General features: G+C 47.4%; 1 protein-coding gene and 1 pseudogene across 8 annotated transcripts in view; both read left to right on the top strand.

The window, feature by feature from the left end:
• The window catches only part of LOC112223182 (AT-rich interactive domain-containing protein 1A), a 33,214-nt gene extending 21,862 nt beyond the window's left edge, over positions 1 to 11,352 (top strand). For 6 of the 8 annotated variants that reach the window (XM_042304426.1, XM_024386215.2, XM_024386213.2 and 3 more), the window contains 12 exons: positions 737 to 882; positions 1,388 to 1,494; positions 1,735 to 1,950; positions 3,793 to 3,997; positions 4,893 to 5,022; positions 5,198 to 5,385; positions 5,477 to 5,636; positions 5,865 to 5,990; positions 6,219 to 6,315; positions 6,518 to 7,382; positions 7,586 to 7,716; positions 8,161 to 11,352. In XM_042304426.1, the coding sequence (XP_042160360.1) occupies positions 737 to 882; positions 1,388 to 1,494; positions 1,735 to 1,950; positions 3,793 to 3,997; positions 4,893 to 5,022; positions 5,198 to 5,385; positions 5,477 to 5,636; positions 5,865 to 5,990; positions 6,219 to 6,315; positions 6,518 to 7,382; positions 7,586 to 7,716; positions 8,161 to 10,083 (4,294 nt within the window). In that variant the 3' untranslated portion in view covers positions 10,084 to 11,352. The remainder of the gene's footprint in view (positions 1 to 736; positions 883 to 1,387; positions 1,495 to 1,734; positions 1,951 to 3,792; positions 3,998 to 4,892; positions 5,023 to 5,197; positions 5,386 to 5,476; positions 5,637 to 5,864; positions 5,991 to 6,218; positions 6,316 to 6,517; positions 7,383 to 7,585; positions 7,717 to 8,160) is intronic. The other 2 variants (XM_024386216.2, XM_024386214.2) reach the window with 1 other exon arrangement.
• Positions 11,353 to 12,116: 764 nt separating this feature from the next.
• On the top strand, positions 12,117 to 14,168 carry LOC112222586 (annotated as a pseudogene).
• The last annotated feature ends 2,752 nt before the right edge of the window (positions 14,169 to 16,920 follow it).

The following is a 16,920-nucleotide window of genomic DNA, read 5'->3' as shown; positions in this document are numbered from 1 at the left end:
TTTGTGGTTCCAAACTTCTTTCATTTAAGAATGATGGAGGCCACTGTGTTCTTGGAGACCTTCAATGCTGCAGACTTTTTTTGGTACCCTTCACCAGATCTGTGCCTCGACACAATCCTGTCTCTGGGCTCTACGGACAATTCCTTCGATCTCATGGCTTGGTTTTTGCTTTGACATGCACTGTCAACTGTAGGACCTTATATAGACAGGTGTGTGCCTCCACCCAATATGTTATTTTTTTAATCATTGTTAATGTGTTGAGTATGTGATATCTGGCCCTAACTAGTAGATTTTCCTATACTTTGAAGGTCCTGTGAAGGCAGTGAGAGGAGGAGTGATTAGAGCAGCAGGAAATAAAGAACAGAGGAGAGAGCAGATGAGATGAAGACAGACTTACTGAGAGGTAGACAGGCAGAAGAGATGTTCTCCAGCCCGTCACTACGAGGAATACCTGACTCTCACATTACATCCAAACACATTAAAAACATTGGAAAGTTCAGATGCAGATTCAGCATATTTTCTCTCTTTAGGCTTTACGGTCTTCACAGGTGTAGTACAAAGTCACTAGACATTTTTGTATCAAGAACAAGGAATTCCCCCTTGCAATGGCACTCATAACAGTCTTTCTTATTTAGTGATATTGTTGCATAACTGATTGTTTTTCAGCAGGAGAGGAATGTTTTTCACTCTGAAATCATGCTACATGTTAAAAGTGTGGTTGTCCCTCATCGTTCAGGATGCCTGGCTACCCCAACATGCCCCCTGGCATGATGGGCCCTGGCGCCCCCTATGGCCCTCCCATGAACAACATGCCTGGCATGATGAACGCGCAGGGCGGCTCGCCTTTCCCTATGGGGCCCAACATGGCCAATAACTCCAGTGGTGAGTACTGTTGTCCAATACTGTTGCTCCATGGTGCCCCAAGTATTTCTGATATGTCAGGATGACTTTGGGACAGTGGTCAGTGGCATAGGTTTGCTTTGGGGTGGCCAGTAAGTAAGGCCTGATGCAATTTGTCTGCAGTGTTTTCACACTAGACCTTTTTCTCATCTGAAAGTTCTAGCATAGACGGATGAGTTTTCCAAAACAAATATTGTTTTTAGTGCAGTCGTTGTTAATTCACACTTGAGGAAAGTTTTTGCATTGGTTTCACCAGAGCACTTCCTATCCTGTTTGAAGATAACGTTGGTCAATGAACAATGGCCGCGGTATGAATAAGTTCTATAGGGGAATCTTTGTTAGTCTGTAATGTCTGAAATTAGAATACAAAAAAATGTCAGCTGCCTCTGGTCGTTCAGCAGTTGTTTGTTATATGTCCTGATCCCGAGAATTGTTGTTCAAAAGCTGTTGAACAGTGCTCAACCCCACAATGTACCCTTGGACCTAGGTTTGGCCCCAAGTCCAGAGTTTGGTATGGATGGAAAAATGAACCAGGGCCAGAAGATGAACAACAAAGTGGACGGAACACCGAAAGCGGAACCGACTAAATCCAAGGTGATAAGATAATGGCTTTGTCTGTCCAATTTTGTTTAAGGGCTTGTGTGTACGTTAAAAGAAACTACGTTATAAACCATATTGTTTCTAAACTGTTAACACACGTGTTACCATCATACTTTTGACTTTATTCCGTGGTTATTACAGTTGCCAATGAGCTAGCTACTAAAGGGAAATAAGACCAATGGGTTTATAACCCAACCCTTTCCCTCATGACGGCTCTCTCTTGCCGCCTTCCAGAAGTCGAGCTCTTCCACGACAACCAACGAGAAGATCACCCGTCTGTACGAGTTGGGCCCCGAGCTCGAGAGGAAGATGTGGGTGGACCGCTACCTGGGCTTTATCGAGGAAAAAGCCATGGGCATGACCAACCTGCCTGCTGTGGGCCGCAAACCCCTAGACCTCTTCAGACTCTACGTCTCGGTCAAGGAGATTGGAGGCTTCGCACAGGTCAGTGTAGGTTTGTGCTGTACTATGCATGCATGCACTGTAGTGTGTTTCATCTATTTATTTCCCTATTGAGGTGCCCTCTTGGCCAGGTTTCCCTTTATAAAAGAGGTCTTCTGACCTCAATGGGAATTCCTGGATAAATATACACAACCGTTAGAAATGTCTTTGTTTTTGAAAGAAAAGCTCATTTTTGGGGTATTAAAATAACATCAACTTGATCATTAATAAATTGATCATTAACAATGTCTACAGTGTAGACATTGTTAATGACTATTGTAGCTGGAAACGGCAGATCATTTTTTAAAATTTAAATCAAATATCTACATAGGTGTACAGAGGCCCATTATCAGCAACTGTCAATCCTGTGTTCCAATGGCACGTTGTTAGCTAATCCAAGTTTAGAATTTTAAAAGGCTAATTGGTCATTAGAAAACCCTTTTGCAATTATGTTGGCAAAGCTGAAAACTGTTGTATTGATTAAAGAAGCAATAAAACTGTCGTCCTTTAGACTAGTTGAGTATCTGGAGCATCAGATTTTGTGGGTTCGATTAGAGGCTCAAAATGGCTAGAAACAAATAACTTTCTTCTGAAACTTGTCAGTCTATTCTTGTTCTGCGAAATGAAGGCTATTCCATGTGAGAAATTGCCAAGAAACTGAAGTTCTTGTACAATGCTGTGTACTACTCCCTTCACAGAACAGCGCAAACTGGCTCTAACCAGAATAGAAAGAGGAGTGGGAGGCCCTGGTGCATAACTGAGCAAGAGGAAAAGTACATTAGTGTCTAGTGCTTTACAAGTCCTCAACTGGCAGATTCATTAAATAGTACCCTGCAAAACACCAGTCTCAACGTCAGTGAAGAGGCGACTCCGGGATGCAAAGAAAAAGCCATATCTCAGACTGGCCAATAAAAATAAAAGATTAAGCGCAAAATAACAGACACTGGACAGAGGAACTCTGCCTAGAATGCCAGCATCCCGAAGTCGCCTCTTCACTGTTGACGTTGAGAATGGGTTTTGCAGGTACTATTTAATGAAGCTACCAGTTGAGGACTTGTTTGAGAAACAGCCGCCTCACTAGACACTAATGTACTTGTCCTCTTGCTCAGTTGTGCACCAGGGCCTCCCACTCCTCTTTGTATTCTGGTTAGGACCAGTTTGCGCTGTTCTGTGAAGGGAGTAGTACACAGCGCTGTAAGAGATGTTCAGTTTCTTGGCAATTTCTCGCATGGAATAGCGTTCATTTCTCAGAACAATAAGACTGACGAGATTCAAAAGAAAGTTATTTGTTTCTAGCCATTTTGAGCCTGTAATCAAATCCACAAATGCTGATGCTCCATATACTCAACTAGTCTAAAGAAGGCCAGTTCTTTAATCAGAACAACAGTTTTCAGATGTGTTAACATACTTACAAAAGGGTTTTCTAATGCTCAATTAGCCTTTTAAAATTATAAAGTTGGATTAGCTAACACAACGTGCCATTGGAACTCATGAGTGATGGTTGCTAATAATAGGCTTCTGTACGCCTATGTAGATACTCCATAAAAAAATCTGCCATTTCCAGCTACAATAGTCATTTACAAAATTAACAATGTCTACAATGTATTTCTGATCAATTTGATGTTATTTTAATGGACAAAAAATTAGCTTTTCTTTCAAAAACAAGGACATTTCTAAGTGACCCCAAACTTTTGAACGGTAGTGTAGGTTCAATAAATAAGTATAACACATGCACAAACACACCTTAGAACACGTATAAACACACCATGCACAATCTCTTGGTTATTATTTGCTCATCCCCTTCTCTCTGGTCCCTGTTTTAATGTCCCGGTCTTCATGCTCTATGTCCAGGTGAACAAGAACAAGAAGTGGCGTGAGCTGTCCACCAACCTGAACGTTGGCACGTCAAGCAGCGCCGCCAGCTCCCTGAAGAAGCAGTACATCCAGTGTCTGTACGCCTTTGAGTGCAAGATTGAACGCGGGGAGGACCCCCCTCCTGAGATCATCACTGACAACAAGAAGGCCAACCAGGCCAAGGTCCAGCCACCCTCCCCAGGTCAGTGCAGATGGTTATCCACACTATGCCGGGTCGTAATTATTAGGCATCAAACGTTAGAAACCGGACTGAAACTGGTTGGGACTACCTGGTCTTGTCCAATATGAGAGAACCTTTTTGCAATGAAAATTGGTGTAATTTTTTTGTTTGTTGGGAAGTTAATGTATTTTATTTGAACAGGGAGTCCCATTGGGACCAAGATCTCTTTCACAAGGGAGCCCTGCATACGCATAATTTACAAAATACAATATAATCACATTCATCAGCAAAGAGGTCCCCAGTCAACATTTTGAACTGCCTGAGAGGCACCAGAACATCCAGTTGTAGGGAACTCTGTAGATTTACCTAACTCTGAGGAGACTGAAGAGATTTCCAGAGTTAGCCATCCTTGAGACAGGGTATTTTTGTAAGAGAACTTTATAAATCAAAATAAAGCAATGACTCGACCTACTTCAATTCAGAGGACCAGCTTACTATCTGGTAAAGAATGCAGTGACGTGTACTGAACCTGACGCCATAATGAAAACTAAGTGCACTATGTTAAATGTATCTAACGGCTTTAATGAAGTGGCAGCTGCATTCATATAGATAATGTCGCCAGTCTAGTATTGGTAGAAATGTCGATTGAATGACCTGTATAATTAAGCAATAAGGTGTGGCCAATATACCACGGTTAAGGGCTGTTCTTAGGCACGACGCAACGCGTAGCCTTAGTATTTTGGCCATATAGCACAAACCCCCTAGGTGCCTTATTGATATTATAAACTGGTTACCAATGTAATTAGACCAGTAAATAGTAATTATTGTCATACCTGTGGTACAATCAGCATCCAAGGGCTCGAACCACCCGATGAAAGTCAACTCTAACTGAAATGTCCCTCTTTTTTTCCGGTAGCTGGATCAGGTTCTCTCCAGGGCCCTCAAACCCCCCAGTCCACCAGCAGCTCTATGGCCGAGGGCAGCGACCTCAAGCCCCCCACACCTGCCTCCACCCCACACCCCACCCAGATGCCACCCGGGGCCAGGTGGGTCGCAGCGCTTCAATCTCATTTCTCTTTGAGTTATCAATTGCATTCAGGAGATTCAATTCTTCAATTGGATGTTTAATTTACTTATTGAATTTAAATGGAATTCACCCCAACTCTGATATACGCTTTGATAAATCCCTATTTACTCACTAAATGTCCCTCTATCTTTTAGGAGCAATGTGGCCCTGCAGGACCCATTTGCTGACGGTAGTGACCCTACTTTCCCCAGAAGGAACTCCATGACCTCTAACTCTGGCTACCAGTCTGGCATGAGCACCCCAGAGATGCCAGGTCGCATGGGTCCAGGGCCCTATGAGGGTCCAGGGCCTAACAAAGACCCCTTTGGTGCCATGCGGAAAGGTGGGTAGAAGAGGCTACAAGAAAGATCCCTAGAAACTGATGGTGCTGGGAAGCTGGGTCCCTTGCTGACGTAGTGTGTATTTCTTTCCAGTTGGGGAGCAGTTCTTGCCTGCCAGTCAGGGTCCTAACAGTGGGATGGCTGAGCAGCAACAATTTAACCGTGGGCCTCCACCAGGTGCTATGGGGAACATGTCGATGGCTCAGAGACAGCAGTATGGACCAGGCCCTTACGGACAAGGCTACGAGAGGAGGTAAGACCCTACACACGCTTATAGGCCATAGAAATATAATTACTAGAAAGGACATCCACATGCAAGTCAATGTGTCTACGATGGGTGGACTGGTGGCCATATTGAGTATAATTCTATTTCTATAGACACCATCATGACTGTAGCAGTCTGCTCATTTCCTTTTTTTCATGGAAATAATTGTACTAAGTGTGCTCAACCAACGTTGTCCTATGTGGTGGTGTTTACCAGGCCAGAGCAGGGGATGGGCCCAGAGGGCAGCATGGGATCTGGTGCACCGCAGCCAAACCTGATGCCCGCTAACGCCGACACAGGGATGTACTCGCCAAACCGCTACCCATCACAGCAGCAGCCACGGTCAGTTCACCACCCAGTACCCCTCTATCTCAGGTGCGGTCTGTTGCAGACAGACACCATGCACCTACTGTCCCAGCATTTATAGTCCTGCAATATTGTAAAGGTTGTTTTTACAATGAGGGTTTATTTCACAATGAGGGTTTATTGGTACACTAGCAGTATACTGTAGCAATATTAGACACTCGGCTTATGTGGAATGTCTTGCTGATGTGTTGTGGTTGTTTACAGGAATGATTCCTATGGTAATCAATATCCTGGCCATGGTACTCCCCCTGGTGGTTCCTATCCCAATCAACAGCCAGGAATGTACCCACAGCAACAACAGGTGATGGCTCCAACTCACTGTGTATGCACTGGAAGTGTGACGTCACTGTAAAGTGGTAACCACTAGCCATGTGTTATTACCCCAAAAAGTAGTACTTACTGTATAGATGAGTAATAGCCATAGGGGGGAAAGTAATAGTCATCAACATTAATCTGATGCAATGTAATGGCACAGCCTACCTAAACGTCTTTGCTCTGTACAGAACTACAAGCGTCCTGTGGAAGGGGGCTACCCACCAGCGAAGCGACACGAGGGGGAGATGTACAGCGGGCCCTTCAGTGCAGGGCTGCAGCAGCAACAACCGCAGCAGCAGCCAGGGGCGGCCTCTGCACCCCCTGCTGGCCAGCCAGAGATGTACCAACCACAGTACAGCAGCGGCTCCTTCCCCGGCACTGACCGCCGCCTGCCTGGTCCCCAGGGCCAGTTCCCCTTCCCCTTCAACAGAGAGCGCATGCAGGCCACCACTGGGCCCAACGCCCAGCCCTCCATGCCTCCTCAGATGATGCAGCCAAGCCCTGACGGCCCCCAGGGTGGCGCGTGGCAGGGCCGCGGGGAGATGAACTATCCTGGCAATTACCCCAACCGGCAGGGTGGCCCCCCAGGGGGCTCAGCCCAGGGACCCGGACACCCCGGCATGAACCGCGGTTCGGAGGACATTATGTCATCGGAGCAACGCATGAACCACGAGGGCCAATGGGGGCCAGGTCAGATGGGTCCTCGGCAGCCCCCCTACGTTCCTGGAGGGACGGCCCCGCCCATGACCCGCACCCTGCAGTCCAACTACCAATCCGCTCAGGCCATGCAGAACCACATTCCACAGGTGTCCAGTCCTTCCCCCATGCCCCGTGGGGGCCCCATGGAGAGCCGGACATCGCCCAGTAAATCTCCCTACATGCACAGTGGCGTCAAGATGCAAAAGGCAGGGCCCCCGGTCCCTGCCTCTCACATAGTGCCCCAGTCTGTACAGTCCCCTCTGATCCGTAGAGATATGCCCTTTCCCCCAGGCTCAGTGGAGGCCACCCACCCTATCCTAAAACCACGCCGACGCCTCACCACGAAAGATATCGGTATGGCTATCACAACCCAGAACTCCACCCATAATCACAATATTATTATACATGCAGTATACAGTATTAACTATTTAGTGATCCCATTTGGACACTACAATTGTTGCTTCAGCCCTATATGAAAGTGTTTGTATTGTGTGGTCCATCAGTACTGTGAAGGGTATCCGCATGAGTTAAAATACTGTATTTGTTTATCTCCATAGGGACCCCAGAGGCTTGGAGGGTGATGATGTCCCTCAAGTCTGGACTGTTGGCTGAGAGCACGTGGGCCCTCGACACCATCAACATCCTCCTGTATGACGACAACAGCATCTCCACCTTCAACCTCAATTTGGTGAGCTAACAAGACAGGTAGCCTAGCAGTTAGAGATTTGGGCCAGTAACCAAAAGGTCGCTAGTTCGAATCCCTGAGCAAGGTGCTTAAACCTAATTTTGCCAGACCCTAGCTGTGACCCCACTCTCTTTGGGAGAGTCGGATATGCAAAACGCTTAACAATTGACACACTTATACATGTGTGAAATAGGACAAATAAGCACCCACCAAATTATTATTACACTGGCCACAATGTGGAATAGAGGTTTTATTTTTTTTAAAGCTGCATGGTAAAACCTATACAATCAGAAGTGTAATATTTTCTTTATTTGGGGCTTCTTTTGTTTTTACATTTATCCTTTCACAAATTATAAAATTTCACCTATTCCCAAAACATTTTCCATATTTTCTGTCATGTCATACAATGCAAACTTTTGATCTTCTCCTAAATTTCCTCCTCCTCAGCTGCCTGGCCTGCTGGAGCTGGTGGTGGAGTACTTCCGGCGCTGCCTCATCGAGATCTTCGGCATCCTGCGCGAGTACGAGGTGGGCGACCCCGGCCAGAGGACTCTACTGGACCCTGACGCCCTGGACAGAGACTGGAGCTGCACGGAAGATGAGGAATCAGGGGTGGAGGACATAGAGGGAGAGGAGGATGACGACGATGAGGAAGAAGAGGTGGTGGTGCAACGTTCAAAACAGCCGGCCGGGACGACAATCGAGGGACAGGCTCCGGTGAAGCAAGAGGATGAGCAGGAGTCGTGCTCAGAACAGGACACTCTGAAAGAGAAGGACGCTGAAGATGAGGAGAAGAGCTTCTCTAACTTTGAGCAGCCCAGCTCTTCATCGGACCCCCCTGCCCTGGGCCCGGCTACCCCCCAGGAGAGACCCAAACAGGCTAGCAAGTTCGACAAGCTCCCCTTGAAGATGGTACGGAAGAAGGACCCGTTTCCGGCAGGCAGGGCAAGCCAGAGAGGAAAAGTGCAGGAGTTTGACAGTGGGCTGCTCCACTGGAGCGCCGGCGGGGGAGACAGCACAGAACACATCCAGACCCACTTTGAGAGGAGGGAGGAATTTCTGGTCCCACGAGAACGAGTGCTGGTCATCCCAACAGCCAAGAGGAAAAGGCTAGAAACAGAGATGGTGGGGGACAAGGACAATGCTACCCCCACAGAGAAAGATAAGCAGAAAGGTGGGGGAGATCAGAGGCCCTCCCAGCCATCATCCACAGAGAAGGCCTCAACAACAAACGACACCTCAGCCGACGGTAAGGAGGGGAAGTCCGAGCACTCGGACGCTGAGACAGAGGAAACGTCACAGACGGAAGAGCCCCAGAGCCAGCAGGAGAACGACAAACCGAGCGGCCCTCCTTATCAACAAGTCCCCCAGCGTGTGGTGGAGGACGAGCCTCACAGCAAGGACGAGGGCCCACTACTTACACTGGCCAACTGGCAGGACGCTCTAGCCCGCCGCTGCGTCTGCGTCTCCAACATCGTGCGCAGCCTCTCCTTCGTGCCTGGCAATGACCAGGAGATGTCCAAACACCCTGGCCTCATGCTGCTGCTGGGTCGCCTAGTGCTGCTGCACCACCGCCACCCTGAGAGGAAGCAGGCCCCGCTCACCTACGAGAAGGAGGAGGAGTCTGATGACTGCCTTGGCCAGAGGGACGAATGGTGGTGGGACTGCCTGTCGCTGTTGAGGGAGAACTGCCTGGTCACTCTTGCCAACATCTCTGGCCAGCTGGACCTCTCCATCTACCCCGAGAGCATCTGCCTTCCGCTGCTGGACGGCCTCCTCCACTGGGCCGTGTGCCCTTCGGCTGAGGCCCAGGACCCCTTCCCCACGTTGGGGCCCCACAGCGCAATGTCACCCCAGAGACTGGTCCTGGAGACTCTCAGCAAGCTGAGCATCCAAGACAACAATGTGGACCTGGTACTAGCCACGCCGCCGTTGGGTCGGTTAGAGAAGCTGTATGGGACCTTGGTGCGGCTGGTTGGGGAGAGAAAGGTGGCCGTCTGCAGGGAGATGTCGGTGGTGTTGTTGGCCAACCTGGCCCAGGGAGACAGCATGGCAGCGCGCGCCATTGCCGTGCAGAAGGGAAGCGTGGGTAACCTCCTGGGCTTCTTGGAGGACAGCCTGGCGGCCACCCAGCTACAGCAGAGCCAGAGCTCTCTGCTGCACCTGCAGGGGATGCACTTTGAGCCCACCAGTAATGACATGATGCGGCGGGCAGCCCGGGCCCTGCACGCCTTGGCCAAGGTGGAGGAGAACCACTCAGAGTTCACACTCTACGAGTCACGCCTCCTTGACCTCTCAGTGTCACCTCTCATGAACTCGGTGGTGTCTCACGTCATCTGCGATGTACTCTTTCTGATTGGCCAGTCATGACAGCTGTAGGGAGCTTTGGCTCCACCTCCTCTTGGTTTCGTCCCCCCCTCACCCCCTGGGTACAACCTGGCTTGTATGTGTGTAGGGGACAGGGAAAGTTCAAGTGACTGTTTTTAATTTATGCAAACCCTTCAGATTCCATTCTCTGAGCCTTCTCTCGCTGTTCTCACTCAAGGAGAAGGGACGTCACAAAGCTGCAGTGGTGGATTTACAAACCAGAGACTCCACAAACTGACACAACTTGTAACATTAATGCCAACTAGATGACATAGTGCGGGAACCCGGGTTTAGGAGTGTTCCACACGTTGGGGGGGTTGTATTTTTAATAAAGATGAATAAATAGCTGAAAAACAAACTGTAACCAAAGTTGCTGTCTTGTTTACAGTAAGTTTGGGCATAATGTGTGCCCTTGCTCTCTCATCGAGAGCACAGTGAGTGAGTCAGACTCTGGTTCATGTTTGGAGGTAAAGCAGACTGAGGAACAGCTTGATCTGATGGTATAGTGTCTGTAATTGGATGCTTACCAGTCAGCCTACAACTCAGTTGGCTGTTGAGACACCTTCACTGGGAGGCCTGTGCAGTAGATTGTAGGGCATTTTCTGTACCGTACTGCTCTTGAGTGTCAGGCATTCTGTAAACAAGTTTCATACAGAAAAACGTTGACAATGCAGCTCTACTAGAGTTTTAAAAGGTAATTTTAGTTTTGACGTTAAAAGCTAAAAGGCTTTCCCCAAAGTACCGAGAACCTACTACAACACCCTTACCTCCTCTCTTTAGCCCTTGATTGTATGAATTGACCCTTGTAAAATAAATCACCTCTTAGGACTGGTTTTCAACTAAAGATGCAGCTTTGCTGTGGTGTATATATATGATGTTGTACATTACACTTCCTTTCTCTGTCTCTGTCTGTGTCACTATTCCCACACTTTTTGTTGATGAGGAAAGGAAGGTGACCCATGAGTTTGGTTCCTGTCATCCAGTCCCTGCTGATAGACCCTCTCCCCTCCGGCCTCTCACTCCACGGCTCCTTAGTACGGCAGACTCGGATCAAATCTGTTCTCCTGGTACAAAAAAAAACTCTAGATGAAGAAACACACATTTGACAATTCTTTTCTCCAGCGATATGGATATTTGTATTTCAGACTGTAGCTAAAAACATGTAAATTCCTCCTAATCCCCTTTTTTTTGGTTCAATGAATATCATTTATTCAGTATGAAATCTTTATACTATATGTTCCACGTGGTAAGAATAAATGTACATTAAATCTTCGTAAGATGTTTGGTTTTGTTCCACTGCACTTGCAGTGTCTTTCTCAGATGTACCATTTTTCTACAATCCCTGGCTCTGTGAACGTACTGGGTATACATGTATTTTTTTATTCCAGCCCAGTACTATAACACTTGGTTCAACTAATTGATAAACTGAATCAGGTTATTATGTTAGTACTGGGCTGGGATAAAATCCTGCACACTTGTGTGCAATCCCCCTTTGTCTCAGCTTCCTTGGTTATGACTAGTTTCTAGGATTTGAATCAAGACAAACTAGTCCATTGTTGATAAATCTATACTTTATATGGTATCATAATTAGTTGATTTATGAAAGGTCATAAGTTATTGTAAAATTTCATTATGCAATAATGATAACTGAACATCATTCAAAGCTAATATTATTCCCCTCTGTTTAACAGCTTGAGACAATCGCTTTTTCACTCCCAACTTTTATTTTGAAATCGAGAATTCCCCCGGAAGTAACATTTTGCGGACCAACTGGTTCCGACAATAGATTGGGAAGGTATCTGACCTTATGGCCTATGGTTCTGACCTGGCTTCTCTAATCAAAAAGGTAAATATGTGTAACGTTAAAAAAAAAAATTGGCGAAAAATTGGCTGTGTAAATGAATGTCGACGTTTTGTCATTTGCCACCGTCTATTTTGAGTATTTGTAGAGATTAAATTGTGTTGCCTTCATTCCATCCACACCAAGCTAGCTCGCGCTAGATAGTTATAGGTAAGGCTGTTCATAGTAATGACAGATGGACGTGAAAGACGGTTCTGCAATTCCCCGCAACCACAAGAGGCTTGTCACTGCTAATACAGGTCAGTAATAATTATTTATTTACAATAGTTGCTGGTTATCTACAGCATGGCATCCACAGACTGAAAGACTTGGATGTTAGTCAATTAGAAAAGTATCATTGGTGTGTGCTTATCTCATGTTTGCTATGCCTCCCTTTCAGGCTCTCCTAAATGCTGCAATCCCAGATCACGAAGCTGATGCATTCACTCCACGCGCAGAGGAGGAGCCTCTGCTTCTGGACCCTGCAGTGCAATGGTTTCTAGGGGGCCTTTCCCACTGGGATGCAGAGCATTTCCTCTTCATTGCTGAGAGGGGCTACCTGTGTGAGCACAACTATGCCTCCTTCCCCCTGTTCCCTGTAATACTGTGGGGGCTGCCCCTCAGTGGATGCCTGCTACTGGCTGTTGCCTTGGGTAACAGCACCCTCTTCCTGCTGAGTGTGATAGCACTCTATGGACTCGGCCGTGTGGTACTGCAGGACCGGCGTCTTGCTCTAGTCTCCAGTTTGCGCTACTATCTCACCCCTGCCAATGTCTTCATGATGGCTGGTTACTAAGAGAGCCTGTTTGCTGCACTGACCTGGGATGCAGAGCATTTCCTCTTCATTGCTGAGAGGGGCTACCTGTGTGAGCACAACTATGCCTCCTTCCCCCTGTTCCCTGTAATACTGTGGGGGCTGCCCCTCAGTGGATGCTTGCTACTGGCTGTTGCCTTGGGTAACAGCACCCTCTTCCTGCTGAGTGTGATAGCACTCTATGGACTCGGCCGTGTGGTACTGCAGGACCGGCGTCTTGCTCTAGTCTCCAGTTTGCGCTACTATCTCACCCCTGCCAATGTCTTCATGATGGCTGGTTACTAAGAGAGCCTGTTTGCTGCACTGACCTTCGGGGGGCCTCTTTCTCCTGGAGAGAGGATACACCCTCCGAGCCTCTGAGTATAGCCACTGCTGCACGAGCCAATGGACTTGTGAACGTAGGATTCTTGCTGTATCTGCCCCTGCAACAGGCGCTCTACAAGTACTGGGGACTGCGTAAGGACAATAATAGATACAACAAATGCCTACACTACACCTGGATCATCGCTCGTCTCCTGTTCACGGTTGCATTGGGCACAGCAGTTATTGCCCTCCCCTTCTTGGTCTTCCAGTACTATGGGTACAGGGCGTTCTGTACACCCTCCCTCTCCTTGGAGCAGATTTCCCCTGCCCTCATCCAGCTTGCTGAGGATCAAGGCTACAGGGTCCCTGACGAAAACGCACCCCCACCCCTCTGGTGCCTGCGACCCCTCCCCCTGCTCTACTCTCATATCCAGGATGTGTATTGGGATGTGGGCTTCCTGCTCTACTTCCAACTTAAGCAGATACCAAACTTCCTGCTGGCACTGCCCATGGCAACTCTGGACATGGTGGCGGCAACTCTGGACATGTACTATAGGGATAACCCTGCCAGGTGTCTAAGACTGGGGCTGTGGGACAGAGGGGCAAACAAACGGCCAGACGAACCCACACCTGGATTTTACAGCCCCAGGGTGTTTTTATATGTGGTGCATGCTACAATGCTCCTGGGATTTGGAACATTCCGCATGCATGTGCAGGTAAGGAACGAATCAGTGGAAAATATTTATGTAAGGGGATTTTAACAGGTTACACAGGACTGTCTTCTTGTACTTATCCCAAAACCCCATTGTTCATTTACTGTCCTGCTGGAAGACATGCTCTATCCCCATGTGTTGGATTCTAGGGTACTTCATCTCCTATTGGCTTATGGACCTGTAACTTCTTACAGTGGACCTGACACTTTCTACTGAAGACCTGTGATGTGTGCACAAAATATTATTTGAGGGCAATAATAATAGCTCTGAAGCGTGTCCATATTTTCTGCCTGCTTCATAAATAGACTGTGCCATTTTAGATAGCAATTGGCTACTCACCTCTGTCAGTGTTAGGCAATAAGGTTCAAGCGTTTTATTTGCACTCCATCTCACTTTCAGAAAATTGCATATTTTAATATTACCCCCAAAAAAAAAAAAAAATTTGGATTGATTTGCAATCCAGCATTGATGCACTAATTATTCCATTCACTTGAAAGTTCCATTATATCAAATTGTATCTGGAAAAAGTACAGGGTGCAGTTTGTGCTTTTGAGTGCATGTGTTAATGAAATATTTTGTTTACTAAAGAGATATTGTGTAATAAAGCATCACAAATAATTAGTGTTTTTTTGTTGATAGATTCTGCTTGCAGCATTTCAGCCATTGAATTCAGCACCAGAGACAGCAAGCCTTTCTAGTTGAAATGCCTAGAAAGTGAAGATCAAAAGTAAATGAAGCTAGCTAGCGAGCTTACTGAATTTAATACAGACCACGCATGGCTAGCTACTATAGTTGACCTTCTGATAAAACTTGCATCATTGCTCTAGATCATTACTAGCAAATGACATTGAAACTTGAAAAGGGGAGCAGTGCACATAACTATGGATAGTCTAAAAACAAACGGTCTAAACTCAAAGGAGAGTGTGCAAGGTTTATTTTAGAATGTATTGTTTTGAATTATAATGACCCAACTGAAGCCGGGCGGGTGGGTTGTCCACTTTGACACCTCGCTCAATTAGAACGTGTCTCTTATCACACAAAATAAAAATGTAATTCACTTTTTTCGAGCTCATTTGAATTGGAAGTGGTAGCTGTCTGGTGAGTACGCAGGCCATGGAAGAACTGGGACATGGGGCCGTGCATTATCTTTCTGAAACATGAGGTGATGGCAGATGAATGGCACAATAATGGGCCTCTGCATTCAAATTGCCATCAATAAAATGCAGTTGTGTTCATTGTCCGACGCTTATGCCTTCCCAAACCATAACCCCACCGCCACCATGTGGCACTCTGTTCAAAGCGTTGACATCAGCAAACTGTTTAACCAGACAACGCCATACACACTGTCAGCCATCTGCCTGGTACAGTTGAAACTGGGATTCATCCGCGAAGAGCGCACTTCTCCAGCGTTCCAGTGGCCATTGAAGGTGAGCATTTGTCCACTGAAGTCTGTTACGACGCCAAACTGCAGCCAGGTCAAGGCCCTGCTGAGGATGGCGAGCATGCAGATGAGCTTCCCTGAGATGGTTTCTGACAGTTTGTGCAGAATTTGTTTGGTTTTGTGCAAACCCACACTTTCATCGGCTGTCTGGGTGGCTGGTCTCAGACGATCCGCAGGTGCAGAAGCTGGATGTGGAGGTCCTGGTCTGGCATGGTTACACGTAGTCTGCGATTGTGAGGCCGGTTAAGCATGCGGCCAAATTCTCAAACTACGTTATGGTACAGGAATTAATATTAAAATAGCTTTGGTGAATATTTCTGCAGTCATGACAATTGCACGCTCCCTCAACCTGAGATATCTGTGGCGTTGTCAAAACTGCCCATCCCCAGCACAAGGTGCACCTGTGCAATGATCGTGCTGTTTTTTCCAGATTGGCGGCTACCACCTTCCGAGGCTACGGTGAACATTTCATCCCATGTAGGAGCTGCACCTATTTTGCACAGTCCTGGGATAAAATTGACTGGCCAAATTTCCAATGTGGAAACTCAGCTTATTGAGGAATATGTCTGAGCTGCTGACCAACCATTTGTCCCACCTGCTTCCAGAGATTCCTGCTCCATCATCTACCCTGTCTCCTGAGGGTCTAGCTCAGGGGGTTTCTACCACAGGCCTCTACCCCTGGGCTCCCTCTCACATCAGGCCTCGAGGGTGTCTGAGGCTCCAGCATCCCATTGGTCCCCAAGGAGGTACAGAAAAGGCCGGACATCCACGGCCATTCCCCAATAAAACACATTTAGAGTTGAGGCAAGTAAAATTGCAATAGTGGGATGGCACTAAATACATTTCAGATTGGGACTAGGACTATGAGAAAGAGTCTGTAGAATTTGGCTTTAAGGCCTGTTTTAAAAGTTCAGATGGACAGGGAGAGTATTCCGAAGGCGAGGGTAAAGGGAGCAGAAGGCTCTGTTCTCCATAGTTCGGAGACGTGTCTTGGGGACTTGAAGCAGTAGGGATTGGCTGGAGCGGAGAGTGCAAGGTGGCTCGATGAGGTGAGTCGGTGATGTAGGTGGGGCTCAATCCGTTCAAGGCTTTAAATACAAGCAGGAGGATTTTGAAGTCGATCCTGTAGTTGATCCTGTAGTTGACCGGTAGCCAGTGGAGTTGGACCAAGATCGGGGTGATATGGTCTGACTTCTTGGTCCTAGTCAGGACCCTGGCAGCACTGTTCTTGATTAGTTGGAGCCTCTGTAGTGTGCCCCCCCCCAAAAAAACAGCATGTTGCCTTAGTCGTTCTGAGAGATGATAAAGGCGGATGACCAAAGTACAGAGAGATCCTTGATGAAAACCTTCTCCAGAGCGCTCAGGACCTCAGACTGGGGGCAGAGGTTCACCTTCCAACAGGACAATGACCTTAAGCACACAGCCAAGACAATGCAGGAGTGGCTTCGGGACAAGTCTCAATGTCCTTAAGTGGCCCAGCCAGAGCCTGGACTTAAACACGATCAAACATTTCTGGAGGGACCTGAAAATAGCTGTGCAGCGACGCTAACCATCCAATCTGACAGAGCTTGAGAGGATCTGCAGAGAAGAATGGGAGCAACTCCCCAAATACAGGTGTGCCATGCTTGTAGCATCATACCTCTGGTATTGACTTCTTGGGTGACCAACCTCGCGCCACTGATCCCTGGTGAGCAGACTTCCATTCCAGCCCAGGAATAGCACACTTGAT

Source organism: Oncorhynchus tshawytscha, linkage group LG23 (genome assembly GCF_018296145.1).
Source record: "Oncorhynchus tshawytscha isolate Ot180627B linkage group LG23, Otsh_v2.0, whole genome shotgun sequence".
NCBI classification, from domain to species: Eukaryota; Metazoa; Chordata; class Actinopteri; order Salmoniformes; family Salmonidae; genus Oncorhynchus; species Oncorhynchus tshawytscha.
This window is presented reverse-complemented; position numbering and strand designations above follow the sequence as displayed.